At 60.9% G+C, this 26781-nt stretch overlaps 4 protein-coding genes across 5 annotated transcripts; 2 read left to right on the top strand and 2 right to left on the bottom strand.

The window, feature by feature from the left end:
* The first annotated feature begins 2618 nt into the window (after positions 1-2618).
* CELA3B (chymotrypsin like elastase 3B) lies at positions 2619-6955 on the top strand. Its single transcript, XM_068171426.1, has 8 exons — positions 2619-2912; positions 2990-3066; positions 3148-3245; positions 4225-4359; positions 4433-4569; positions 5652-5797; positions 5875-6027; positions 6884-6955. Exons 1-8 carry the CDS (start codon positions 2870-2872, stop codon positions 6899-6901), a joined length of 807 nt encoding a protein of 268 aa, XP_068027527.1. The 5' UTR covers positions 2619-2869; the 3' UTR covers positions 6902-6955.
* A 2285-nt stretch (positions 6956-9240) lies between these two features.
* TMEM269 (transmembrane protein 269) lies at positions 9241-12761 on the top strand. Of its 2 annotated transcripts, XM_068171468.1 has the most exons (7): positions 9241-9566; positions 10438-10479; positions 10838-10985; positions 11931-12028; positions 12119-12262; positions 12333-12533; positions 12614-12761. In XM_068171468.1, exons 1-7 carry the CDS (start codon positions 9542-9544, stop codon positions 12721-12723), a joined length of 768 nt encoding a protein of 255 aa, XP_068027569.1. In that variant the 5' UTR covers positions 9241-9541; the 3' UTR covers positions 12724-12761. The 2 variants fall into 2 exon arrangements, with proteins under 2 accessions (XP_068027569.1, XP_068027568.1); XM_068171467.1 differs by lacking the exon at positions 10438-10479 and having other exon boundaries at positions 9286-9566.
* Positions 12762-13623: 862 nt separating this feature from the next.
* SVBP (small vasohibin binding protein) lies at positions 13624-14792 on the bottom strand. The gene is made up of 3 exons (XM_068171469.1): positions 14720-14792; positions 13891-14012; positions 13624-13810 (listed from the first exon to the last, which is right to left on the bottom strand). Exons 2-3 carry the CDS (start codon positions 14008-14010, stop codon positions 13724-13726), a joined length of 207 nt encoding a protein of 68 aa, XP_068027570.1. The 5' UTR covers positions 14011-14012; positions 14720-14792; the 3' UTR covers positions 13624-13723.
* A 2761-nt stretch (positions 14793-17553) lies between these two features.
* On the bottom strand, positions 17554-21784 carry ERMAP (erythroblast membrane associated protein (Scianna blood group)). The gene is made up of 5 exons (XM_068171359.1): positions 21346-21784; positions 20179-20274; positions 18916-19172; positions 18730-18845; positions 17554-18271 (listed from the first exon to the last, which is right to left on the bottom strand). The coding sequence occupies exons 1-5, from the start codon at positions 21775-21777 to the stop codon at positions 17721-17723; spliced, it is 1452 nt and encodes a 483-aa protein (XP_068027460.1). The 5' UTR covers positions 21778-21784; the 3' UTR covers positions 17554-17720.
* Between the last annotated feature and the right edge of the window lie 4997 nt (positions 21785-26781).

Genomic DNA, 26781 nt, shown 5'->3' on the forward strand with positions numbered 1-26781 from the left:
CCTGGGAACTGGCACTGGGACACGGGGACACGGGGCAGCGTCAGCGGGGACACGCGGGGCCGTGGGGACACCGCGGGACAGCCCTGGGAACTGGCACTGGGACACGGGGGGGCACGGGGGCGCAGGGACACGAGGGGACACCCCTGGGAACTGGCACTGGGACACGGGGGGGCACGGGGGCGCAGGGACACGAGGGGACACCCCTGGGAACTGGCACTGGGACACGGGGGGGCACGGGGGCGCAGGGACACGAGGGGACACCCCTGGGAACTTGTACAGGGACACGGACACACGTGGGACACCCCTGGGAACTTCTGCAGGGACACGGAGGGGACACGGGGAGGGCACCCCCGGGAACATTTGCAGGGACACGGGAGGGCACGGGGAACACGGAGGGGCGCGGGGACAACGCGGGACAGCTCTGGGGTCTTGCGCTGGGACACAGGGGACACCCCTGGGAACGTTCACAGGGAGGCGAAGTTGCGGGGGGACGCGGGGAGAAACTGAGAATTTATGTTGGGGCGCGGGGTGCGTGAGGACATAGGGTGACACCCCTGGGAACTCCTGCAGGGACACCAGGGGGACACAGGGGGACGCCCGGGGGTGCCGGGACACCTTGGGACACCCCTGGGAACTTGCACTGGGGTGCGGGGGTATGGGGGACAGCCCTGGAAACTTTTGCAGGGACACGGAGGGGGCAACTCTGAGAACTTAAACTGGGACACGGCGGGGGGTGTGGGGACATGGGGGGACACCCCTGGGAACTTTCAGGCTGCGTGGGGACATGGGGGTACACGGGTCGCCTCTGGAAACCTATACTGGGACACGTGGGTGCATGGGAGCACCGTGGGACACTCTGGGAACTTCTCCTGGGACGTGGAGGTGCGTGGGGACACCATGGGGCAGCTGTGGGAATTTGCACAGGGACACGGGGCTGCGTGGGGACACCGTGGGACACTCCTGGGCACTTTATGGGAACACAGGTGTGGGGAGAGAATGGGGGTGCACCTCTGGGAACTTTTATGGGGACAAGGGGTGCGTGGGGACACCCCTGGGAACTTTTACAGGGACATGGGGTGCAGGACAGCATGGAGCACCTGTAGGAACATTTACGGGGACACAGGGGTGTGTGGGGACACAGGGGACACCGCTGGACAGTTGCAGGATGCCACGGGCGTGCGTGGGGACACTGTGGAGCACCTGCAGGAAGTGTTATGGCGACACGGGGCGACATGGGGGTCACCCCTGGGAACTTTTACAGGGACATGGGAACACCTTGGGACACCCCTGGGAACTTTTATGGGGACACAGGGGTCACCTCTAGGAACGTCTACAGGGTCATGGGAGTGCGTGGGGACACTGGAGGGGCATGGAAGACTCCTGTGGGGACTTCCACGGTTCTGGGGTGCGTGGGGACCCCACAGCCCTCCGGGCACGTGAGGAAGTTTGGGAGCAATGGGGGATATGGTGGGGGGGGGGGGGTTATAGGGCTCTGGGAGTACCAGGGAGTGTGGCTATGGGGGAATTATAGGAACTATGAAGGGGCATAGTGGGGAGCTATGGGGGTACCAGGGCTGTGGAGAGGGCACTATAGGGGCACAGGGGGGGCTATAGGGGTTATGGGGGTACCAGGGGCAAGGGGCTATGGGGACACTGAGGTTTATAGGGTCTATGGGGGACACCAGGGACATAAAGTGATATGGGGGGGCCTATAGGGGTGCAGGAGGCTGTGGGAGTTACTGGGGCACAGGAGAGTATAGGGAGTATTTGGGGAACACAAGAAGCATGGCAGATATAGGGGGGCTATGGGGGCACAGGGGTTTAAAGGGTCTAGAGGGTGATTGTAAGGGCTATGGGTTCTGGGATGGGGCTGTATATGAGGGCCAGGGGGATCAGAGTGGGCTACTAGGGGCACAGGGTATGTGGGGGGCACAGGGACCATGGGCTCTGGGAGGGGGTGTGTGTGGGGGCCATAGGGGCTGTATGGGAACATGGGCGATATGGGGGACACAAGGCTGGTTGGAAGGGGCTATGGGAGCAGCAGAGGTGATTGGGGGGCTGTGGGGGCACAGGGGTAGTTGGAAGTGCTGTGGGGTCTGGGAGGAGGGATGTATGGGGCCATACAGTCCATGGGGGCTATAGGGGCCATAGGGGCCATATGGGGACTATGGAGGGCACCTGGGATGGTTGTAGGGGCTCTGGGGGTCCAGCAGGGGAGGATATATGGGGCACTGAGCCCATGAAGGCTATAGGAGCCATGTGGGCACACCAAAGGCACAGGGAATATGGGGGGACAGGGGTGGTTGTAGGGGCTTGGAAGCTCTAGGGCCCAGGGGGTGGGGATTGATGTATGAGGGCCAGAGGGGCCTGAGGGGGCCACCAGGGGCACAGGGAATAGGGGGACTGTGGGGGGCACGGGGTGGTTATAGTGACTGTGAGGGTACAAGGAGGTTGTAGGGGCTCTGGGAGGCACGGAGGTGACTGTGGGGGTTATGGGGGTCTCAGAAAGGCTTGGGGACTATGTGGGGCAGGGGGCGTGGGTCATCGGGGCTAAGGGGGGCACGGGAGCAGTTAGAGGGACTGTGGGGGGCACTGGGGGACCAGAGGCCTGGGGTGGACATGGGGCACTCTGGGGGTACCCAGGGGGTACAGAGGCAGTAGCAGCAGCAGGGACAGGGGGTTTGGGATCTTTAGGGTCCCCACTGGCCGGGTGCCAGTGCCACGTCCCCCCAAAGCCAAGGTTAATGTTTAACCCCTCCCCAAGACCCAGCTGGGCACCGGGTGCTCATTCCCAGGGGTGCCCTTGGGGGCTCCCAATACCGGCGGGGATTTAAAGCCGGCAGGTGCCCGGGACAGCCACACTTGAGCCATGGCTGCGATGCTGAGCCTCGTCCTGCTGCTGGTGGCCGGCGGTGAGGTGTCCCCTGAGCCCCTCGGTGTCCCCAGGCTCGGGTGGGTGCCCGCTGGGTGACGGTGCCGTGTCCTGCAGGTGTTCACGCCGCGGTACTGCCGGACTCTCGGGTGGTCAATGGGCAAGATGCGGAGCCCTACAGCTGGCCCTGGCAGGTGAGGGGACAGGGGGACGGGGCGACGGGCAGTGGCACCCGCGTGGGAGGACGGTGGCACCCAGCGGTGTCTCCCCCCCAGATCTCGCTGCAGTACGAGTGGAACGGCACCTTCCGCCACACCTGCGGGGGCACCTTGATCGCCGCCAACTGGGTGATGACGGCCGCGCACTGCATCTCGTGAGGCCACCGGCCCGGGGGCTGCGGCCATGGGGGCTGCGGTGCGGGGAGGAGTGCGGAGAGCTGCAGGCGGGCTGCAGAGATGGGTGTTGGGGTGCAGAAGTGGGTGTTGGATACAGGGGTGGGTGTGGGCTGCAGGGATGGTGCAGGAAGGGTGCAGAAGGGCGCCAGAGTGCAGGGAGGGGTGCATGGAGGAGTGCATGGAGGGGTCAGTGCAGGAGGGGTGCAGGGAAGGGTGCAGGTTGGAGAGGGGGTGTAGTGGGAGTTCGGGATGAAGGGAGGGCAGAAGGGCTGCAGGAGGAGTGCAAGGTGCAGGGATGGGTGCAGGAGGGGATGTGGGGTGCAGGGATGGGTGCTGCAGTGCACAGATGGTGCAGGGGGGTGCAGGGACAGCACATGGAGAGAGTGCAGGTGGGTGCTGAGGTGCAGGAGCGGTGCAGGGGAATGCAGGAGTGCAAGACTGGGTGCATGGAGAGGGTTCATGGGGGTACAGGGGAGTCCTGGATACAGGAGGGGTGCAGTGGGGTGCAGGGAGGGTGTCCTGAGTGCAAGATGGAGTTCTGGGAGCAGGGAGGGCATTCACCGTGCAGGGAGGGGTTGCCACATGCATGAAGGAGTGCATGGATGGGGTGAAAAGTGCAAAGTGGGTGCAGGGATGACGTGCAGTGCAGGATGGGCGCAGGGAGGGGGCTCAGAGGACAGGGAGGTGAGTTTGGGCTCAGGGTGGGTGCACGGGAAGGTGCAGGGAGGGGGTTCAGGGTGCAGGGCGGGAGCTTTGGGTGCAGGAAGAAGTTCAGTATGCAGAGGAGATGGGGTTGAGGGTGCAGAGAGGTGGGTTTGGGTGCAGATTTGGTGCATGGAGTGGTGCAGGGCAGGGATTTAGGGCGCAGGGCAGGGCGTTAGGGTGCATGAAAGGGTCTCGGGTGCAGGAGGATGCCGAGGGAGGGCCGCACGCCCTGACCCCCCCCTTTCCCGGCAGCAAATCCCGCACGTACCAGGTGGTGCTGGGCGAGTACGACATGAGCGCCGGGGAGGGCCCTGAGCAGCGCATCCCCGTGAACTCCGACGACATCTTCGTGCACCCCAAGTGGCTCAGCTTCTGCGCGGCCTGCGGGTGAGCGGGGTCCCTGGGGGGCTGGGGATGCCGTGCCCCCCCGGCCGCCCCTCTGACCCGTGTCCCCGCGCAGCAATGACATCGCCCTGATGAAGCTGCAGCGCCCGGCCACGCTCTCGGCGGAGGTGCAGGTGGGGCGGCTGCCACCCGCCGGCTCCATCCTGCCCGACGGGTACCCCTGCGTGCTCAGCGGCTGGGGACGGCTCACCAGTGCGTGCGGGCAGCGGGAGGGAGGGCAGCGAGGGGCGGACACCCAGCGATGGCTGGGGAGGTGGACGGAGGGATAGATGGGGAGATGGTTGGGAAGATGGAGGGAAGGATGGGGGATGGTTGGGGAGATGGAGGGAAGGATGGGGGATGGTTGGGGAGATGGAGGGAGGGGATGAGGGGCGGATGAGAATTGGTTGGGCACAGGGGATGAATACAGGGATTGATAGATGGGATGGATGGGATGGGGAGATGGAGGGAAGGTTGGGTGGAGGGATAGAGGAACAGATGAGGAGATGAATGGGGAGGTGGAAGGAGGGATGGAGGGATGGATGATGGATGAATGGATGGATGGATGGATGGAGGGATGGATGGATGGATGGATGGATGGGTGGATGGATGATGGATGGATGTTGGATGGATGGATGGATGGATGGATGCATGGAGGGATAGATGATGGATGGAGGGATGGATGGATGGATGGATGGGTGGATGGATGGATGGATGGATGGCTGGATGGATGGATGGATAGATGATGGATGGATGGATGGATGGATGTTGGATGGATGGATGGCTGGCTGGCTGGATGGATGGATGGATGGATGGATAGATGATGGATGGAGGGATGGATGGATGGATAGATGATGGATGGATGGGTGGATGGATGTTGGATGGATGGATGTTGGATGGATGTTGGATGGATGGATGGATGATGGATGGATGGAGGGATGAATGGATGGATGATGGATGGATGGATGGATGATGGATGGATGGATGGCTGGATGGATGGATGGATAGATGATGGATGGATGGGTGGATGGATGTTGGATGGATGGATGGTGGATGGATGTTGGATGGATGGATGGCTGGATGGATGGATGGATAGATGATGGATGGATGGCTGGATGGATGGAGGGATGGATGGATGGATGGATGGATGGATGGATGGATGATGGATGGATGGAGGGATGGATGGATGGATGGATGGATGGATGATGGATGGATGGATGGCTGGATGGATGGCTGGATGGATGTTGGATGGATGAAGGGCCGTAGGCACACCCCGGGGTGCTCTGATCCCACAGCTGGGGGGTCGCTGCCGGACCGGCTGCAGCAGGCAGAGCTGCCCGTGGTGGACTATGAGCACTGCACCCAGCCCGACTGGTGGGGAGCCCTGGCCATCCGCCGAACCATGATCTGCGCCGGCGGCGCCGAGAAGGCCGGATGCAACGTGGGTACTGCACCATGGGGAGGGGGGCACATCCCAGGCCCCCTGTGGTGCTGACCCAGCCTCGTCCCACACCTCAGGGCGACTCCGGGGGACCCCTGAACTGCCAGGCTGAGGATGGCACCTGGGAGGTCCATGGCATTGCCAGCTTCGTGTCGGCCCTGGGTTGCAATGCTGCCAAGAAACCCACCGTGTTCACGCGCGTGTCCGCCTTCGAGGACTGGATTGCAGAGGTGGACACAGGCTGCCAGGGGGCCAGGGAATGGGATACTGGGTTGTCAGGGTGCAAGGGTGCCAGAGAACTGGGATGTCATGGTGTCAGGATGCCAGGGCTACCATGGTGCTGGGGAATTGGGATGCCATATCAGGGTGCTTGGTGCCAGGGCAATGGGGTAGCAGGGCTCTGGGGTGCTGGGGTTCCAGGGCACCAGGGGGAAAAGGGGCCAGGCTGCTGGGCTGCAGGGCTGCCATGGTACCAGGGTATTGTGTACCAGGTTGCTGGGGTGCAGAGTGCTGGGGTGCTCTGATGCTGGGGTACCAGAGGATGGGACTGTCAGGGGCCATGGTGCTGAGGTACCAGGTGTCAGTGCCACAGTGCCAGGGAAAAAGTGCTCTGGGGCGCTGGGAAGCTGAAGTGCCAGGGTACCAGGCTGCTGGGTGCCAGGGCAGTGGGATGCCAAAGTGCCAGGGCACAGATGTGCCACAGCACTGGGGTGGTTGGGCCGGGCACCCCGAATTGCTGGGATGCCAGGACAATGGGGAGTCAATGGCACCAGGTCCCTGGGGTGCCAGGTTGTTGGGCTGCCAGGACAAGTTTGCCAGAGCTCTGGGGTGATGGGGTACCAGGGTGCTGGGTTCTGGGGTACCAGGGAATTGGCGTGTCAAGGCAACGGGGTACCAGGGCTCTGGGTTCTGGGGAGCCATGGTGCTGGGGTGCTGAGGTGCTGGGCACTGGTGTGCCAGGCTCTTGGGGCGTTGGGAGGCCATAGTGCGGAGGTGACGGGGTGCCAGAGTGTTGGGTTATCAGAGTGTTGGGGTGTCAGGGTGTTGGGATCCTGTCCTCCTGTCTTAGAAGCTTCTCCCTTCCAGACCATGAGAGACCACTGAGCATGGCAGTGTCCTTGTCATCGACCCCCTGGCCTGGCATTGGACAAATAAACCACCAACTGCTGGCACCAGTGTGTCCCTGTGCCGGGGAGGGGTCTGGGGGCAGCAGGGGCTGCACCATTACCAGCTGATAGTACTGGGAGCACCCCGATGTGCCCAGTGTCATGGGGATGGACACCCAGAGACACTCCAGTGTCACTGGATGGGTACCCAGAGATACTCAGACACAGTGGGGATAGACACTGCGAGGTGCCCAGACACCCACAGGTGCCGTGGAGATGGCACCCTCAGACACCCAGATCCCATAGCGATGGGTACCCAGGTGCCAGAGGGATGGGTAGCCTCAGACACCGAGGTGACACAACGCCAAGCACCCCAAAGTGCCCCGTGCCATGGGCATGGGCACCCTGCTGCCAAAGGCACCCCAAGACACGTCGGCACAGTGGCTCTGGGTGCCCTGAGGACACCGGGATGGCCCCAGTGCCACGGTGACGGGCACCCAGTGATGTCCTGTCCCCCCACGGGGCTGGCCCCCCCCGAGGCTGCGGGACAGCCCCCTTGGGGTGCCCCAGGGCTGGACGCCCATGCCCGTGGCCCTCCTGGCCTGGCCGTCGCTTCGCAACCGCCGGCACCAGCGCGTGACCAGCGAACAAAGAGCCCTTTCACCGGCGCCCTCGCCGTGACCAGCACCCTGGGACCCCCCAACGGGGCACCCCGGGGCCCTCCTCCCACCCAGGGACCCACAGCCATGGGTTCTGCAGCACCCCCCAATTCCCGCTGGGATCTGGGTGGAAAATTCCAGCACCAGGGCTGTATAAGTTTTATGGGCCCCTTGTCACTGTGTCCTCGGGGACCTTTGCTCTGCCGGTGGTGGCCCCGGCGTCGCCTGCCCCGGCAGCCCCTCGCTATCGCTGGCCCTTTGCTCCAGGGGAGGGGGAGGCCGAGCTCCCCCAGCTTGTGACACCCTTGCACAAGTTGGGGCCACCTGGCACAGGCCCAGGGTGGCAGAAAAGGTGACCCAGCCCAGCACAGGGGGTGAGGGTGGGGGGCATCAGCCGTACCCCTGGTGCCACTGGTGTGAATTGTTGGTGGGATGGCACTGGGTGGTGACACGTCTTGGGTGCAATCACCCTGTGGTGGCAGTGGGGTGCAGGGACAGGAGTGTGGCAGTGCCAGGGGGCTGGTGTGGGGTTCTGGGACTGGTGTGGGTGTCATGGGACTCGTGTGGGTGTCATGGGACTGGTGTGGATGCTGTGAGGGTGCCGTGGGTGCTACAAGCACGGCACAAATACAGGTGGTACACACCTGGCAGAGGTCCCATGAGAGAGGGAGGGGTGCTGTGAGCCTGGCATGGGTGCTGTGAGCGTGGGATGGGTGCTGTGAGACAGAAACGGGTGTTGTGAGTGTGGGGTGGGTGCTGTGAGCCTGGCATGGGTGCTGTGAGTGTGGATGGGTACTGTGAGAGAGAAATGTATGCTGTGAGTGTGCGGTGGGTGCTGTGGGTGTGGGGTGGGTGCTGTGAGCGTGGGATGGGTGCTGTGAGACAGAAACGGGTGTTGTGAGTGTGGGGTGGGTGCTGTGAGACAGAAACGGGTGTTGTGAGTGTGGGGTGGGTGCTGTGAGCCTGGCATGGGTGCTGTGAGTGTGGATGGGTACTGTGAGAGGGAAATGTGTGCTGTGAGTGTGCAGTGGATGCTGTGGGTGTGGGGTGGGTGCTGTGAGTGTGGGGTGGGTGCTGTGAGACTGGCATGGGCGCTGTGAGCCTGGCGTGGGCAATACAAAGCATGGTGTGAGTACTGTGAGCCTGCCAGGGTGTTGTGAGCAGGATATGGGTGCTGTGAGCCTGGCACGGATGGTGCAATCCTGGGATGGGCTCTGAGAGCCTGGCATGTGTTCCATGAGTGTGGGATGGGTGCTGGAGTGTGGGATGGGTGCTGGGGGTGTGGGATGGGTGCCATGAGCTGGGTGTGGGTGGTGCGAGCCTGCCGAAGGGGCTACAAAGCTGGCAAAGGTGCTGTGAGCATGGCATGGGTGGCCCATACCTGGAGAAGGTGAGGAATGAGCCTGGAATTGGTGCTGTAAGACTGATCCAGGTGTTACCAGAGCGACAAGGGTGCCATGAGCCTGTACAGGAGTTATCAGTGAGACACCTGTGCTGTGAGTGTGATACAGGTGCTATCAGTGCACCCTGGGTGCTGCCAGCCTGGTCCTGCTCTTGCAGGCACGGTGTGGGTGCTGCAAGCCTGGCACCAGTGCTGTGGCTGGGCACGGGTGCTGCGAGCCTGGCACCAGCGCTGCAGGGTTGGCACAAGCACTGCAAGCCTGGCACCGGTGCTGTGAGCCTGGCGTGGGCACTGGGAGGCTGGCAGGGGCGCTGGGAGGCTGGCAGGGGCACCGCGAGCCTGGCATGGTCCCCCGGCCCCCCGGGGCAGCTCCTCCCTCGCCGGTGGTGCCAAGCGCCTGCGAACCCCCCGTGTCCGTGTCCGTGGCCTCTGGCCGGACCCACCCCCGCCGGGTGACTCAGCCCGAGAGGCTTTTCCTTATATAACGCGGCACCGCGCGGAGCCCCACGGAGCGGCCCCTGCCTCAGTTTCCCCTCGCCGGGACGTCACCGCCGCTGCTGCCACAGCCGCCGCTGCCATGTGGATGGTGTCACCGCCGGTCGGTAAGTGTCACCTGGATGCCACTCGGCCCCTTTGCGAGGTGTCCTCCATTCCTCCATACATAAAAGTCACCATTTGGCGGGGGTTAGTAGAAAAATTAGGGTTATTGGAGCAGAAAACTGTAAAATACATGCATTGCCCCCCAAAAATAGGTTGACTTTGCATTTCCTGTGGCTAAACCCCTTTTCCCTGCGCCTTGGGGGGGGGGATGAGATAACCTTGGGGGCGCAACCCCCTCGTAACACACCTGGGAAGAACCAAAATCACCTTGCTTTCCCCCCAAAGCAGTGATAAAAGCAGCGGGCGCGGCGCAGGGCTAAGGAATTCCCTCCCATCCCGGCACTTTGATTTTGGGGCGAGAAACGCCAGGAACGGGCGAGTTCGGGAGCCCCGGCTGTGCCCGGGTGCTGTGACGCTCACAGGTGCCTGGATCCGGTGCTGCCACAGCTCCGGAACATTCCCGGGGCCCCGATCCTGCCTGGCGCTGGGAAGGGACGGCAAATCCCGACATTTAGCTTTCGGATATCCCAAACTCACCCCAAATTAAGGGACAAAAAGTGGGGCGCAGCACCCAGCACGGCCTCAGGCTCCCCAAAAAACGCCTGGTTCCGGCAGAGGCAGGAGCGGGGCTCAGGGGGGATTTTCCCGGCTCAGCCCGTGCCGGCGGCTCCGGGCGCGGTGTCCAAAGGTCGCTCTCGCCGCGGCGCTCGGAGCCGCCGAGCCCCGACACCGCGGCTCTCCCGCGGCTCCTCCTGGCTTTCCCACCTGGGGAGCTGCTCCGGTGGCATTCCGGCCATCGGCCCGGAGCGGCTCGGGGGGGCTCTGAGGGGGCTCGGGGGGTTTGTCTTGCTCTGACGTCCTGTTTTCTTTCAGATGAAGGATCTGCCTGGCTTTGGGACACGGCAAAGGCGGGGGGCAAAGGACAGGACCCTTAAATTCTTTCCCTAAAGCTTAGCCCGATAGGTATATAAGATCCATAGAGCTTAAACCGGGGTTGGCTTTTAGTCTAAGCTTGGGTTTGGCTTAATTTGTCTTTATTTTATTATATTTTACTGTTCTTTTATTCGTTTCTTTGCTTTTTTGGCCTCTTTTATTCCATTTTTGGCCGCCGGTGGGGAGCTCAGCAGCAGAGCTTGCACAAATCAATCCCCTGCTGCTTCCTAAACAGATTTTGGGGGATTTTGGTTTGAGGAGGGGGAACCCCTGCACCAACCTGCTATGTTTTGGGGGGGCTGCAGCCCCTCCCTGGTTGGAACACGGTGGGGGGTTGTAGGTATTTTCCAGTCCACCAAGAAGCTGGTGCTGAGTGAGCAAGCGGGACGGGGCTGGGCACTGGAATTCCTCCGGAAAAACGCGGCCAACGGGCTCTCCGTGGCCAACCTCCTGGCTGGGCTCTCCTCCATCCTCTGCAGCATCAACAGGTGGGGGAAACTGGGAAAAACGGGGTGAAAAATGGGGCTGGGGGAACATAAACCCTGTTTATGCTCTCCCTGTGGCCAAGGTGGTGGCCAGGCTCCCCTCCAGCCTATGCAGCTTCAATAGGTGGGGAAAAAACGGGGGAAATGGGATAAAAGGAGAGGAAATGTGGTGAAAAATATGCACAGAGGTGGGGGTCACCCTGTTTTTTCTGGAAAAAGAAGGAAATGGGAGGGCAAAGATGGTAGAAAAGCGTGGTTTGCACTGGTTTGCTGGAAAAAGGGGGGAAGGGAGGGGAGGAAAGATGGAAATAGGGTGAAAATTGCGTAGAAAAGTGAGGACCAGCCTGGTTTTGCTGGAAAAACAGGGGAATAGGGGGGAAAAGGGTGATGAAAAGTGGGGGACACTGTGGTTTGGCTCTCTCCATGGTCAAAGGCTCCTCATGTTTGGCCTCTGTATCATCAATAGATGAAGGGGGAAAATGGAGGAAATGTGCTGAAAAGGAGGGAAAAAGAGGGTTGAGGAGTGGGGGTCACCCCAGTTTTTCTGGAAAATGGGGGAAATGTGATGAAAAAGGAAGAAATAGGCTGAAAAAAATATGTAAATGTGGTGATAAAGAGCTGGGAAGTGAGGGTCACCCTGGATCTGCTCCGTCCATTGCCCGCCTCTGAGGTCAGGCTCTCCTCCATCCAAAGCAAGTGGAGGGTGGGGAAAAAAAAATAAATTAAAAAGAAAAAGCAGGTTGCAAAGTGGGGATCACGCTGCTTCTGCTGGAAAAAGGGGGAAATAGGGCAAAGACAGGATGAAAACTGGAGATCACCCCAGTTTTGCTCTCTCTGTGGCCAACCTGGGGGCTGGGCTTACCTCCCCCCTCAGTAGATGGGGTAAACAAAGGAGAAATGGGGTGAAAAAGATGGGAACAGGGGCTGAGAAGTGGGGCTCCCCCCCAGGCAATACCAGTACTCCTGCTGGCTGCTGCTCCTGGGCTTCCTGCTGGATCTGGCCGACGGGGCCGTGGCCCGGCAGCTCGACGCCTGCTCGGCACTGGGTGAGTGCGTCCCCCCGGCCCAGGGCTGACCCCAGGGGTGTCCCCTGTGCCCAGTGCCCACCTGGCACCTGCCCCTCGCTGCCCCCACAGGTGCCAAGCTGGATGACTTCGCCGATTTCACCACGTTCGGGCTGGGCACGGCGCTGTTGCTGCAGCCCCAGGGTGTGCTGGAGGGACTGCTGACCCTCGCCTACGTGCTGGCCGTCTTTGCCCGCCTCTGCTTCTTCTCCAGCGGTAAGATGAGCCCCTAGGGGCAGGGGGCTTGGGGCTGTACCCCCCACACTGAACTCCTGACACCCCACAGGGATCCCCTTCACCTACCGAGGGCTGCCCTGCCCCTACGCCTCAGCGCTGCTGGCCAGCACCTTCCTGCTCACCGGGGGACACGTGGCCCTGCTCCGCGTCGCCGCGGCTGCCATGATCCTGTTCATGGCCGACTGCGGCTTCTACCCCCACGACAGGGTGCTGGAGTCTCAGCTCTGGAAGAAACTGGTTTATGCTGGAGGTAAGGACGGGGATGAACCTCTCGGGATGGCGGTGATGGGGGAGGGAGAGCAGACCCCCAAGGATTCTCCCGCTCCGTAGGGGTGGTGGCTGTCCTGCTGGCACCGACGGCGGTGGCTGCGGTTTATTGCCTGGCCTGGGCCACGTCCTACATTGTCTTCCCCTTCGCCCTCTGGAGCTGCAAGGCCTGAGCCCTCCCTAGAGCCTAGTAAAGCCTTCCTCATCCTCATCCTCCTCGTCCTTGCTTCGGGTGCTGCTTCCTCCCTTCGCTCTTCCCACTGAATCTGGGTGGCAGAAGGAGCCTGCTAAGGTAAAAAAAGAGAAAGGCTCAACTTCAGGGAAGCCCCAAAATCCCAATCCTTTGGGGGGAATTGAGGGAACCCCCATCCTCCCACACCAACAGCAGAGACCTCCAAATCCTTGGCAAACAGGAAATTCAGAGTTTGCCCTGACAAGAGAACCCCAAGCTCTTCTCTGCACAGGAAACTGAAGTTTAGGGATCGCTCACACTGCCCAGTGGGAATTCGTTACAAAGGGAGGTTCACACCCCAAAAATAAGGAAGGCCCTCCCTGGGTGGGAGTAGGAAGATGCTGACAAATCTTCCAGAGGGTTTCTGACACAGGATTCACTGGGAATAGTTTGGAATTCACCACTTAATCCACGGCCGCAGGGAAACACTATCACAAATGTGGTTTATTTTCACCCCCTCAGTGCGACAACGCTGGGGCAGGGAAAGGGGGGAAGCAGGACTTGATCCAAAGTCTCTGGAAAGCCGGAGGCTGCCGGACAGCGGCGGCTGGAGCACAGAGGGTGTGGGCGGAGGAAGGAAGCGAAGGTCAAACCTGGTGCTGGAGAAACACTCAGGATCCCCGGGGAGGCTCTGGCGGCGGGAGCAGCTGCGAGATGTGGCTCCTGCTGTGTCCTCCTGGGATAAACCCCAGCTCCGGGAGGGCAGGACCCTTCCCTGCGGCAGGGAATGTCGGGATGGGGCCGTGGCTGGAGCTGGCACCCAGCACTGCAGCTGCTCTGGCGTGGGCCCTGCTCTGGCCTCCCCCACGCCATCCGCACCCGGAGCAAGCAGGAGCCGGGAGACAGAGAACCAGCACAGATTTTATTGATATAAAAAGGACGATTTGATAATAAATATTGGGGGGGTTAGAAAAGGGGGGCGCAGGGCAGAGGCCGGGCTGTCATTCCCCGGATCCCTGCATCTGCTTGCAGAAGGAGTCGAACTGCTGCTGCTCCAGCTCCGTCATCACCCGGTTCAGGGCGTAGATCTGGGGTTGGGAAAGGGCGGATGGCAAAGGGGGCTCGGCCGCGGGTTGGGCCGTGTCCCTCCCCATTCCCACACTCCCACCTCCGCCCGCTGCCGCTGCTTCAGCTCCTGCTGTGCCGACCTCTGCTTGGCCTTCTCCAGGCGAGCCGCTGGCTCCCGCGGCTTCGGCCGCTCCTTCCGCGCCCCCGCGCCCGCATCCATGGCTGCCACGCGGGGACGGGTCACCCGGGGACCCCCGTCCGTGACACCCCCACACAGCCAAGGCTCACAGGGGGTGCCCCAATAGCACCCTCCCAGGGGACTCCCCCAAACCCATCCCGGGGCCCCGAGGTGAGCCCCAAACGCATCCTAAGCCTCACAGGAGACCCTCACCCCCACCCGGAGCCACCGAGGAGACATTCCCCCCGCCCCACCCCGACCCTCCCAGGTGCTGTCACACCCCCACAGTTACGCTGAGCCCCCCTGGGCCCCCCAAGCCTCTCCCCGTCACCCCTCGTTCCCCAGCCCCATCTCCTCACACTTCGCCCCCCAACACCCGCTATCGGTCCCAGAGCACCCCCGAGCTCACAGACACCCCTATCCCAAAGCCCCCAAGCCCCTCTCCATCCTCACAGCCCCCTGCACCGCCCACAGAGACCACCGAAGCCCCGCATCCCCTCATAAATCACAACCCCCCCAAACCCCACCACCCTCAGTGCCCCACAGCCTCCCCCAAACCCACAGCCATGCCAGTCCCACAATCCCCACCCTCAGCGCCCAACAGGCTCCTCCCCATGCCCACAGTGACGCCTCAGCCCCCTGACTCCCTCAGCCCCGCCCAAGGCCCCGGTGCCCCGTCACTGCCGCAGCCGAACCCCTCCGGCCCCTCGCTCCCCCAGCCCCCCGGTGCCCCCCCCGCGCTCCCCGGTACCGGAGGGGCTGCGCCCGGGGCAAGATGGCAGCGGACCCCGTTCGGCGCTCGACTGCCCGCCCTGGGCGCACGCGCGGAGTGTGCGGGGGGGCGCCACAGCGCCGCCTGGCGGGCGGGTGCGAGGACTGCTCCCTGTGCCACCCCCAGTGCCACCCCCTGTGCCACCCTGTACCAGCCCCTGTGCCACCCAGTGCCACCCCCTGTGCCACCCCCTGTGCCACCCAGTGCCACCCCAGTGCCACCCCCTGTGCCACCCCCAGTGCCACCCCCAGTGCCACCCCCTGTGCCACCCCCTGTGCCACCCCCAGTGCCACCCCCTGTGCCACCCAGTGCCACCCCCAGTGCCACCCCCAGTGCCACCCTGTGCCACCCCCAGTGCCACCCCAGTGCCACCCAGTGCCACCCCCAGTGCCACCCCAGTGCCACCCCCTGTGCCACCCAGTGCCACCCAGTGCCACCCCCAGTGCCACCCCCTGTGCCACCCCCAGTGCCACCCCCAGTGCCACCCCCAGTGCCACCCTGTACCACCCCCAGTGCCACCCTGTGCCACCCCCAGTGCCACCCAGTGCCACACCCAGTGCCGCACTGCCCCGTACCGGTGTGTGCCACCCCCTGTGCCACCCAGTGCCGCACTGCCCCGTACCGGTGTGTGCCACCCCCAGTGCCGCACTGCCCGTACCGGTGTGTGCCACCCCCAGTGCCGCACTGCCCTGTACCGGTGTGTGCCACCCCCAGTGCCGCACTGCCCGTACCGGTGTGTGCCACCCCCAGTGCCACCCAGTGCCGCACTGCCCTGTACCAGTGTGTGCCACCCCCAGTGCCGCACTGCCCGTACCGGTGTGTGCCACCCCCAGTGCCACCCAGTGCCGCACTGCCCTGTACCGGTGTGTGCCACCCCCAGTGCCGCACTGCCCGTACCGGTGTGTGCCACCCCCAGTGCCACCCAGTGCCGCACTGCCCTGTACCAGTGTGTGCCACCCCCAGTGCCGCACTGCCCCGTACCGGTGTGTGCCACCCCCAGTGCCGCACTGCCCCGTACCGGTGTGTGCCACCCCCAGTGCCACCCAGTGCCGCACTGCCCCGTACCGGTGCGTGTGCCACCCCCCACACATCACCCCCCATACAGCCCACCACTGCATGTCAGCCCCCTACCTAGCGTTGCCCTAAACAGCTCATCAGCCCATAAATCACCATCCACAGCTCATCCCCTGTACAGCTATGGATCTCCCCTATTATACCATAGTCCTGGCACAGCCCAGGCCCCTTGTATCACTCTACTGTACCCCTAGGTACCACTGCCCCACACCGCTCACCCACTAGGTATCTCCCTCCCTATACCATCCCCTTATATAGCCCACCTCCACGTATGACAGCCCCATAGAGCCCAGCCCCTACATACAACCCCCCATACACCATATCCCTACATAGCTCACCCCAACGTATCACAGAGCACCCCCTCTGTACCATACCCCGGCACACCTCACCTCATCTGTAGCTCACCCCAACATATCACAGAGCACCCCCTCTATACCATACCCCGGCACACCTCACCTCATCTGTAGCTCACCCCAACATAACCCAGAGCACCCCCTCTGTACCATACCCCAGCACACCTCACCCCCTCTGTAGCCCACCCCAACATAACCCAGAGCACCCCCTCTGTACCATACCCCAGCACACCTCACCCCCTCTGTAGCCCACCCCAACATATCACAGAGCACCCCCTCTGTAGCTCACCCCAACATATCACAGAGCACCCCCTCTGTAGCTCACCCCAACATAACCCAGAGCACCCCCTCTGTACCATACCCCAGCACACCTCACCCCCTCTGTAGCCCACCCCAACATATCACAGAGCACCCCCTCTGTAGCTCACCCCAACATAACCCAGAGCACCCCCTCTGTACCATACCCCAGCACACCTCACCTCATCTGTAGCTCACCCCAACATATCACAGAGCACCCCCTCTGTAGCTCACCCCAACGTATCACAGAGCACCCCCTCTGTACCATACCCCGGCACACCTCACCCCATCTGTAGCCCACCCCAACATATCACAGAGCACCCCCTCTGTACCATACCCTGGCACACCTCACCTCATCTGTAGCTCACCCCAACATATCACAGAGCACCCCCTCTGTAGCTCACCCCAACATATCACAGAGCACCCCCTCTGTAGCTCACCCCAACATAACCCAGAGCACCCCCTCTGTACCATACCCCAGCACACCTCACCCCCTCTGTAGCTCACCCCAACATATCACAGAGCACCCCCTCTGTACCACACCCCGGCACACCTCACCCCCTCTGTAGCTCACCCCAACATATCACAGAGCACCCCCTCTATACCATACCCCGGCACACCTCACCCCCTCTGTAGCACCTGTACACAGCCCACTCCCCACACATCAACCCTCTGTACAGCCCACCCCACACAGCCCAGCTCCTGTACACCCCCCGTACATTCCGGCACACGCAGTGTCCCCCGCGCTGGCACACAGAGCCCTGCCCAGGGTTGGCACAGCCCGGCCCAGCACAGCACCTATGGCATGGCACAGCAGGGCACGGTGCTGTACGTGTGGCACACGTGTCGCAGTACGTGTCCCACGGCATGGTGACCCCCGACACGGTGTGACACCCATGGTACCCCCTAGCACGGTGAGAGACCCCTGCCATGGCACAGCCCACCATGGCACAGTGCCACAGACCAAGGCACAATGCCCCCAGCACAGTGTGGCACCCCTGGCATGGTGACAGACCCCTGCCGTGGCACCCCACGGTGCCCCAGCCCAGCCCAGTACCCCCACCCTGGGGCTCTCCACCACCCAGCCCCTTCTCTCCAAATCCTTTATTGCCGTATCCCAGCCCCCCGCACTGGGATTCCCTGGAAGCACAGGACCGAGAGAAGCAGGCGGAATGCCAGATCCTGCCCAGCACCGGGACCAGTTCCTGGAGCGGGAGAACACCCGTCAGGGCTGGGGGACACCCCAAAAACCCCCGCTAGATACGGACAGTGTTGATCCGCAGCGGCTGGACGTTCTTCCCGTTGGCATGGCTCTGCCCAGGACTAAAATACGAGCACAGCTTCCCGGGAAACCTCTCCCGGAAGGTGTAGAGCCAGGACATGTCGTCGGCGTTGTAGAAGATGAGGAGCCCCTTGTCATAGTCCAGGAAGACGCCCACCTTCTCCAGCTTGCCCTTGACGTTGAGCCGCGTCCAGGGCTCGGTGCAGGCGCTGTACTGGTTCCCGTCGTGCATCACGATGCAGTAGAACCCGCGGCTCGGCTGGATCTGGATGCTGCCCTTGCGGGTCACGGCCTCGTGGGCCAGGCCGATCATCCACTGGGTTTTTTCGGACACCACCACCTCCCAGTAGTGCACCCCAGCGCCAAAGGCCTCGGCGCCCAGCACCGACACCTCCACGTCAAAGCGCCGCGGCGAGTCCTGCAGCGGCTGCGGGTGCAGGTTGCCGTAGGCCACGATGGTGCAGTCGTCCGACAGGATGAGGCGGTGGTGGGCAGTGCCGGGGTCCAGCGTCAGCGCTGCTGGCACTGGGACAGCAGGGACAGGGGGAACGAGGGTTAGTGCAGCCCTGGTGCCAGCCCAGGTGCTCTGTCCCACCAGGGTGACAACAGGCACAGGGGGAAGGTCACCAGGGTGGCCCTGTCCCCATCTTTCACTGGGGTGTCCCATCCTCATGCTCATCCCTTGTCAGTGATGTCCCCTGTCCCTTACTGGTATGTCCCTATCCCTCACTGGTGTGTCCCTGCTCCTCATCACTGATGTCCCAGACCCTATCCCTCACTGGTGTGTCCCTGCTCCTCATCACTGATGTCCCAGACCCTTGGCAGCAATGCCCCCATCCCTTGTCACTGACACCCCGTTCCCTCCCAGGTGATGTCCCCTTCCCCATCCCTCACCAGTGCGTACCTGTCCGTCCCTGGTGTGTTCCTGTCCCTCCCTGGCGACCTCCCCACCCCTTGCTACTCCCCCATCCCTGTGCCCTCACCAGGATGGATGTCCTGGAAGAGGGATTTCCAGATGGTGTACTGCAGTGGGCCCATGTACTTGGAGGTGGGAAAGTCCTCATAGGTCAGGTTGGTTTCGTGGATCTTCCCCTTCAGCCTGCGGAGAACACACGGTGCCGAGGTGGGGGTGACACCAGGGACCCCGCCATCCCCTCACTGCCACCCACCTCTCGGAGAGGGACGCCACGCCAGCCAGGAAGACGTGTTTATCCGCCTCGGCCAGGCGCTCCTGCAGGATCTGGGTGCCCTCCTGGACCTTGCGCAGCTGCTGGCTGTAGCGCTGGATCTTGTGCTCGATGTCGCTGAGCGTCCGCGCCGTGTCGGCCTCCAGCTCCTCCAGCATGGCCTTCTGCCGCTCCCGCAGCAGCCGGTGCAGCCGCTCGAACGCCTCCCCGATCGTCGCCCGCAGGCTCTTGGCTGAGGACTTGGGGTGCAACGGGGGGTTAGGAGCACCCAAAGCTCTGCTGGTCAATCCAGGAGTTCCTTAATCCCCAAATAAATATCTAAAAGGGCATCAGATCAGGGGATTCTGGGGGCTACAAGGGTGGATTTGACCATGCACCCTTAAAAAATGGACTAAAAGGATCCTAGAAGAACCATCCAAAGAGCTTTCCAAAGAACCCTAGGAGAAGCTCCCCAAAAAATCCTAAAAGAACCCTAAAAAAACCTCCCAAATAACCTTAAAAAGAACTCTAAAAGAACTCCCCAAGAACCCTAAAGTAACCGTAAATGAATCTTCTGAAGAACCTAAAAGAACCTCCCCAAGATGTTAGAAAAGCACCTTAAGGAATCCCCCCAAGAAACCTAAAAGAACTTTCCAAAGAACCTTAAAACAATCCCCAAAAGAACCTTGAAAAAACCTCCCAAAAAGCTTCATAGAGCTCTTAAAGAATTCTTAAAGAACCTTTAAAGAGATCCCTTAAGAACCCTAAAAAAACCCCTAAAACCCTCTAATAAACTCTAAAATCCCTCAAATTACACCTTAAAAACCCCTAAAAAACCCCAATAAACCAACCTAAACTAATAAAAAAAAAAAAAAAAACACCTAAAATAACCCCTAAAACCTAAAAAACCCCACTTGAGTTGCTGGTGGGGATGGGGAGAAAATTGAACCTCACTGGACACTGAACTCCTGACTGAGGAGATAATTAATTAAATTAATTAAAAAGATAAATCAAAGCAGCACTGCAGGAAATTACAGAGGGATGAGCAGCCCCATTGGGGTACCACAGAAAGAAAAGAAATGGGGCAAATCCATGAAATTGTACAGTTTGGAGCGTTTGGAAGTTCCAAAAGCAGGCTGGTGAGGGTCAGGGTTGGGGTGTCATCGGGGTGGCAATGAGGTTGACCCCAATTCTGCTTTGGGGGGCTGTGAAGGGCTGGGGAAACATGGGGGTCCCCAGGGGTGACAGTGGTGTCCTCACACGTACCTTGGTCTCAGCCAGCTGCTTCTTGAGGAGCTGCAGAGCTTCCGTGTGGCCACGCTCGCTCTCCTGCAGCCCCTGGAGTTGCTCCTTCAGCTCTCGCTGGGGACAGGGAGGGAAAATCCATAAACAGGTGATTTGGGGAAAGAAGGGATCCCACGTGGAGCTTTCCCACCCAAACCAACCGTGGGGTTATGGGGCAGTGGGATGGCCAGGCCATTGGTGGCCCCTGCAGAATGAGGGTTCTGCTTGGGGTGGGGGTAACAGGTCCTGGATTAGAATGTCCTACTTGGGGGGCAGCTCAGCCATGGGGTGATTTGAGGGCTCCCAAGGACTCCCAGTGGTGATGGAGAAGGGGGATCCCACGGGGACAGTGCCAGAAGTGTGGAGGGATGGAGAGCATGGAGGGCATGGGGCTGTCCCCGACACAGACAAAAGGGCTGTGGGGACAGACAGACTGGAGGAAGGCATGGAGCTGACTCCAGCGGGGACAGGAGGGGTGAGTGACAGACAGACAGAAGGGAGCCATGGCACTGACTCCAACGGGGAAAAGGAGTACAGGGAAATACAGGATTCAGGGACACATGGGCAGGACAAAGTCACGGGACTGATCCCCACAGAGACAGGAGGGGCACACAGACAGACAGATTGATGGGAAAAGGCATGCGACTGATCCCAACAAGAAAAGAAGAGGTGCAGGGACACTGGGACAGACAGGAAAACAGCATAGGGATGACCCCCACAGGGATAGGAGGGCTGCAGGGACAGACAGACCAGAGGAAGCCATGAGACTGACCCCTCTGAACCTCCATGGGGGCAGAAGGGGTGCAGGGACAGACAGAATGACAGGATGCAGGCGCAGGGCTGACCCTGAGAAGGAAAAAGAGTACAGGTACACATGGACTGGAAGAAGCCACAGGACTGACCCCAAAAGTGAGAGGTGGGCTGCTGGGACAGACAGACATACAGAAGGAAGGCACAGGGCTGACCCTGAGAGGGAAAAGAAGGAGTGCAGGGACGGACAGATGGGAGGAAGCCACAAGACTGACACCCATGGGCTCAGGATGTGTGCAGGGACAAAAGGGAAGGGCACTGCCATGGAAGTGAGAGGGACCAGCAGGGTACAGCAGCCTCAAGGAGCCACCCGGGGCAGGGAATCCCACAGGGACCCACCTGCAGCTCCTCGAAGGCATCGTCCACGTTGGTGACCTGGTGCTGCTCGTGCATGGCCGGCTCGTCACAGAAGAAGCAGACCACGGCACGGTCAGTGAGGCAGAAGAGCTTCACCTTCTCGTGGTCCTTGCAGGGGAAGGGGCTGCGCTGGGCGCCCAGGATAGCATCCAGGGGGAAGGCGCTGTAGCGCTCCACGATGTTGGCCAGCTTGAGGCTGGGGGCCAGCGTGGGCTCGGGGAAGGTGCGGCGGCACTCGGGGCAGTCGCGGGTGCCCTGCGGCTCCTGGCGCACCCAGTGCTCGGTGATGCAGCGGCGGCAGAAGTAGTGCTCGCAGCCCAGCCCCACCGGGTCCTGGTAGATGCTCAGGCAGATGGAGCACAGCAGCTCGTCCTTGAGGCTGGATGCCATAGCTGGGGGCTGAGAGAGGGGCATGGGGTCAGGCGGGGCTGGGAGAGGGGCAGGGGGATTGGGGAGGTGGGGAGAGGGGAACAGGGTCAGGGGAGGATGGGAGAGGGGCAGGGGTCGGGGGGGTCTGGGAGAGGGGCATGGGGTCAGGAGGGGCTGGGGAGAGGGTTAATGGGGGATTGTGGAGAGGGGGACAGGGTGAATGGAGGGCTGAGTGTGAATAGGGGGTTTGGGTGGAGTGGCGAGGATGAATGAGGGAGCCTCAGAGGGGAGAGGATAAAAGGGGGGCTTGGGGTAGAAGCAGTTGTGGGGGAGAGGGTGAGTGAAGGCCTTGGATTGATGGGGAGCAGGTGAATGAGAGGGTTTGAGGTGGGAAGGTAAAAGGGATGGGGGAGGCTGAGGGTGGAGAGGGTGAGTGGAGGCCTTGGGATGAAGGTGAGAGGGTGAATGGGAGCTTGGGAGGGGAGGCTGGGAAGGTGAGCGGAGGGCTGGGGGTTGGGGAAGGTTGAGGGGAAAGCTGTACGGGGAGAAGGTGAATGAGGGTTTGGGGTGGGGGAAGTTAAGGGGGAGAGGGTGAGTGGGGGCTTGGGGTGGAGGGGTTGAGGGGGTGAATGTGGGATTGATGGGGGAGGGGGTGAACGAGGGGACTTGGGGTGGGGAGGAATGGGGGAGTAGGGGTGAGGGTGATAATAAGGGGGATGGGGGTCAGGTGGGAATGGGAGGGTGTAATGGGGGGCAAGGTGGGGGTTGGGATGCAATGGGGACTGGAGGGGCTGCAATGGGGGAGATGGGAGTGTCAGGAAGCAATGAGAGGCTGGAGGATTTACAAAGAGGGGCAACAAGGGGGGTCAGGATGCAACTGGGAGTGCTGGGAGGGCTGCACTGTGGGGAATGGGAGGATCAAGCCACCATAGGGGGATGGGGGGGTCGCAGTGGGGGACCAAGCTGCAATAGGGTTGCAGTGCAGGGGGCGAACTGAGGGTCAGGATACAATGGGGGGGGGCTGGAGGGGTTGCATTAGGAGGATCAGGATGCAGTGGAGGGAATGGGAGCATCAGGATGTAGTGGGGCAGATTTGGGACAGAGGTGATCAAACCAACGCTGGGAGGGGACACAATAGGGTTTTGCAATAGGGGTGATGCTGGGGGTGAATCAGGTACAGAGCATGCCGGCTGGTCTGACAGGGGGACCTGGGGGTACCAGGGATATTGGGGGGTGGGGCCGAGGCTGCATCAGGGGCCCTGGCTGAGGCTTAACGGTGAGGGGCAGGGATGGGGCTGAATTAGGGGCACAGGGGTGGGTGGGGCTGAGGCTGCATCTGGGGAGTCAGCACTGAGGCTGGATTTGAGTTGGTCGGGTTCAGGCCGGATTTGGGGGCCGTGGGTGAGGCTGGACTTGGAGGGCTCGCGGCTGAGGCTAGATTTGGGGGGACGGGGGCTGGGGCTGCCGGCGGCTGCACCGGAGCCCCGGGCTCGAGCCGCCCCCCGCTCCCGGCAGAACCCGGCTTCGGGACCGGTCCCCGCCAACCCCCGTCCGATGCCAGCCCGCGCCTCCCTCAGCCGCCGGCACTGGTGCCCTCACCCAGCCGGTGCCCGGCGCAGTTCTGGTGCCGTGCCCCGCTCCCAGTGCCGGTGGGGTCCGCGGTGCCGGGGGGATCCGCGGTCCCGCCGCCGCCTCAAGAGCGGCCCCGCCGCGACGGGCCGGGGGTGGGCGAGCAGGAGGGGGCGCGGCCGCGCGGCACTTCCTGCCCGCCCCCCCCGCGCCCACAGTGGGCCCGCCCCCACCCCATTGTCCCCCGCGCGGCGCGGCCTCGCCGGCGCGTACCATCACCGCCCGCGGGGGGGCGCTTAAAGGGACCGCGGCCTCGCCGGCCGTGTCCCGTCCGCCTGTCCGGACAGCCGGACACTGACCCTTCCCCGTCCTGACCTTAGGCCCTTTTTCTGTCTCTGTCTGTCCCTCCGTGCTTCCCTTTCTCCTCCACCCGGCCGTGTCCCTGTCCAGCCTTTGATCCATCCATTTGTCCATCTGTCGTTCTGTCCCTCTGTCCTCTGATCTTTCCATCCATCCTTCCACCTAGCTCTCGGTCCCCTGTCCAACCGTCTTCCCTTCCAGACCTTAATCTCTCTATCCATCCATTTGTTTGTCCTATCCCTCTCTCCTCCCCTCTGTCCATGCACCCATCTCTCTGTCCATCCCTCTGTCCAATCATCCATGCCTCTCATTGTGCATCCCTCTATCCACTCCTCCCTCCCTCCAACCCTCCATCTATCCCTCCACATCTCCTTGTTACCCTGTCCATCCATCTCCCCATCCAGTCCTTAAAACCTTCGTCCATCCATTTGTCCACCCTCCTGGACTCTCATCTCTTCATCCTTCCCGCCATCCATCAATCCATCCATCCATCCATCCATCCATCCATCCATCCATCCATCCATCCAATCCTTGCTCTCCTATCCACCCATTTCTCTTGTCCAGCCCTTAATCCCTCTGTCTCTCCATTTGTTTATCCATCCTTCCTTGCCCCTGTACTCCTACCCCTCTATCCCTCTCTTCCTCCCAGTTTTCTGCACCCACCAGTGACCAGAGCCAGGTGACCCCACAGCTGACACTGACAAACCTATTGCTGAGAAAACACCACTTTCCTCCCAAAAGTACCAATTTAGCCAAAAATCAGAGAGGAGTTTTGGGTGCCCGGCATCTACTGTGTCATTGCGATGCTTGGCCATGGTGGGACCAGTCAGGACCAGCTGGGACCAGTGGCAGCACTGCCTGCCCCATAACGAGGTTTCCTCACCCTGGGATGCCCAGGGTTTCTTCACTCTCCCCTTGAGTGACCAGAGAGACAAAGGAGGCACCCCAGGGTGGGGGTAAGGGGGGCTGGAGGATGGAGGGGGCAGCGGGGAAGGGGACACAGTTCCTGAGGGAAAGTTGAGCTGCATATTTGGGAAGAGGCGTGACTGGCCAACAGCCAACAGGAACAAACCGCTTTGCTTTCACTGCTGGATCACCCCACTCCCACTGCTGGCACCCCCTTTTCCTCCCACCAAACACAGGTACACCCCATCTCCCGGTTATCCCCATCCCCTTCCAGGGAATAACCATCCACTCTGTTCCTCTTCCTGCTAGGCCCCAAAAGCTTGGAAACAGCTAAAAAAATATAACAAACCCACATAGTCTTGTTTTTTTTCCTGCTTGTTTTCCTGCTTTAGGAATTCAGGTCATGTCTCCCCTCTGGGACCCTCTGGGGACTGAGGAACAGCTGGAATGATATCAAATAACCATGTAAAGAAGGAAAAATCCTTTTTTCACCCCAGATTCAGGGCTAGGGGATCTCATCCCATGTAGTTAATGGGTTATTTAATTGTATCCTAAGCATTTGGCTGAAATTTCCAGGAATTTGGGGCAACGGAGAGCATCATCTCACCGGAGAACATGGCACTCAGCCAGCACTGCCAACACTCATCCTGGCGGCTCATTGGGCAACGAAGGGAAACCACAGGGTGGTTTGGGCAAACAGGGAAATTAATCCCAGTTAATTAGTAAATTGGCTTTGTTACCTCCCGGTAAACGCTGTGTGAGCCGGAGAGCTCCACCGTGCCTTGATTCCCAATCTTTTTATGGGATACACAGCCCTTCCCTGCTGCGGTTCCAGCAGGCTGGAGGATTCCACAATGTGGCAAGAGTCTGAGTGATCTGGCAAAGCCGGCGGGCAGGGAAAACCTGTCTCCTCCCCACGTGTGCTGCGTGTGCCGGGAATGCTGGCGGGAAGGGAGGGAGGCCCCGAGGAGCCGCAGTGCTGGAATGTTCCCCCTTGCTGCTGGCAGGATGGGCACGCTGGGACGTGCCTACTCGGCTCTTGGCATGTGTGTTTCCATCCTGGCATGGAAACACATCCTTGCTGGAATGCCGGGAGCATCCCGCCTGCTCCCGGAGTGCACCATCCCACTGGGTTTAATCCCCACTTTGTTTATGGACCCCCTTCCTAAGGAGGATCCCGCACTCCTCCATCGAGGAAGCAGGAAGCTACCCCACACCGACAGGTCTCATCTCCGCAGTGCTTTGCAAACAGTAACTAATTAATCCTAATTAACTCGTTACCTAATTAGAGCCCAAGGGCTCTCCCCTTTGCAGGGAGATGGGAAATTCTGGCACCTCAGGGGATTTTTTTTCCAGCCCAAAACCTCCATGTTTGCTTCACACCAGCATCAGACTTTGTATACCCTTTGTACTCTCCGTGGCTGCCAATCCAGGGAGAAAAATCCTACTTTTTGGGGTTGCTAATGCCAAGAAGCCTGGAATGAGCATTTTCCCTCATCTGGATAGCTGTCACTGGGAATACTGGCCACCCCAATGTCCGGTGTGCCCACCCATCCTAGGGGAGCCCACTCTGGCAGGTGCTTTCAAGCATGTTTTTATGGAAAACGGGATTTTTGGGGAAGGAAACAAGTAGGTAGGTGGGATGAAGGTGTTTCCCAAAGAATCCCCTCTCCAGTGTGCCATGATCTGGGACACAGGCTTTGGGAACACTGGAAAAGTTCTAGGGGATCCCAGTGTCACCACTCAGGAACCACATTTCTCACTGGAAAATCCCAGGTTGCCATCCATAAAAATCTCCTTTTCTCTGCTGAGTCAGCTGGAGGTCCTGGATGGATCTGGTTTCCTGGTGCTGGTGGAATGGGAAGGATACACTGCTCTGTGCAGGTCTAACAGCCCCGTGGCTTTGCCGAAACCCTGTGATGGTGATTCCAGCATGCTTTCCTTCCAGTCCCACCTTCCATTCCTTTTAATCGCGGTTGGATCTATCCTGGGAGCAAAACCAGCCTTGGAATCGTATTTTTTTTTCGGCAGGCAAGCACTAATTTCCTTCATTTTGCAGCCTGGGATGGAGCTGGGCATGGGTTTTGTTTTTTTTTTTTTTTTTTTTTCCCTGCATACCAACCACCTTCCCAGGAAAGGGGCCCCTTTCCCACACCCAAGATTAATCCACCCAAAGTAGGGTCAGAAAAAAAGCCCGGAGTATCACTTATCCCA

The sequence above is a fragment of the Anomalospiza imberbis genome, chromosome 23 (assembly GCF_031753505.1).
Source record: "Anomalospiza imberbis isolate Cuckoo-Finch-1a 21T00152 chromosome 23, ASM3175350v1, whole genome shotgun sequence".
Taxonomy (NCBI): domain Eukaryota; kingdom Metazoa; phylum Chordata; class Aves; order Passeriformes; family Viduidae; genus Anomalospiza; species Anomalospiza imberbis.

Excerpts from the sequence above, each read along its gene's own strand:
- TMEM269 (XM_068171468.1), top strand. The coding sequence starts at position 9,542 with ATGTGGATGGTGTCACCGCCGGTCG. Across the intron at positions 12,263-12,332 it reads CCTCTGCTTCTTCTCCAGCG|GGATCCCCTTCACCTACCGA; the intron begins GTAAGATGAGCC and ends GACACCCCACAG. Across the intron at positions 12,534-12,613 it reads GAAACTGGTTTATGCTGGAG|GGGTGGTGGCTGTCCTGCTG; the intron begins GTAAGGACGGGG and ends CCCGCTCCGTAG.
- ERMAP (XM_068171359.1), bottom strand. The coding sequence starts at position 21,777 with ATGCCCCTCTCTCAGCCCCCAGCTATGGCATCCAGCCTCAAGGACGAG. Across the intron at positions 20,275-21,345 it reads ATGCCTTCGAGGAGCTGCAG|CGAGAGCTGAAGGAGCAACT; the intron begins GTGGGTCCCTGT and ends CCCTGTCCCCAG. Across the intron at positions 18,846-18,915 it reads GTGGCGTCCCTCTCCGAGAG|GCTGAAGGGGAAGATCCACG; the intron begins GTGGGTGGCAGT and ends TGTTCTCCGCAG.
- SVBP (XM_068171469.1), bottom strand. The coding sequence starts at position 14,010 with ATGGATGCGGGCGCGGGGGCGCGGAAGGAGCGGCCGAAGCCGCGGGAG. Across the intron at positions 13,811-13,890 it reads AGCAGCGGCAGCGGGCGGAG|ATCTACGCCCTGAACCGGGT; the intron begins GTGGGAGTGTGG and ends TCCCAACCCCAG.
- CELA3B (XM_068171426.1), top strand. The coding sequence starts at position 2,870 with ATGGCTGCGATGCTGAGCCTCGTCCTGCTGCTGGTGGCCGGCG. Across the intron at positions 3,067-3,147 it reads CCTACAGCTGGCCCTGGCAG|ATCTCGCTGCAGTACGAGTG; the intron begins GTGAGGGGACAG and ends TCTCCCCCCCAG. Across the intron at positions 5,798-5,874 it reads CCGAGAAGGCCGGATGCAAC|GGCGACTCCGGGGGACCCCT; the intron begins GTGGGTACTGCA and ends CCCACACCTCAG.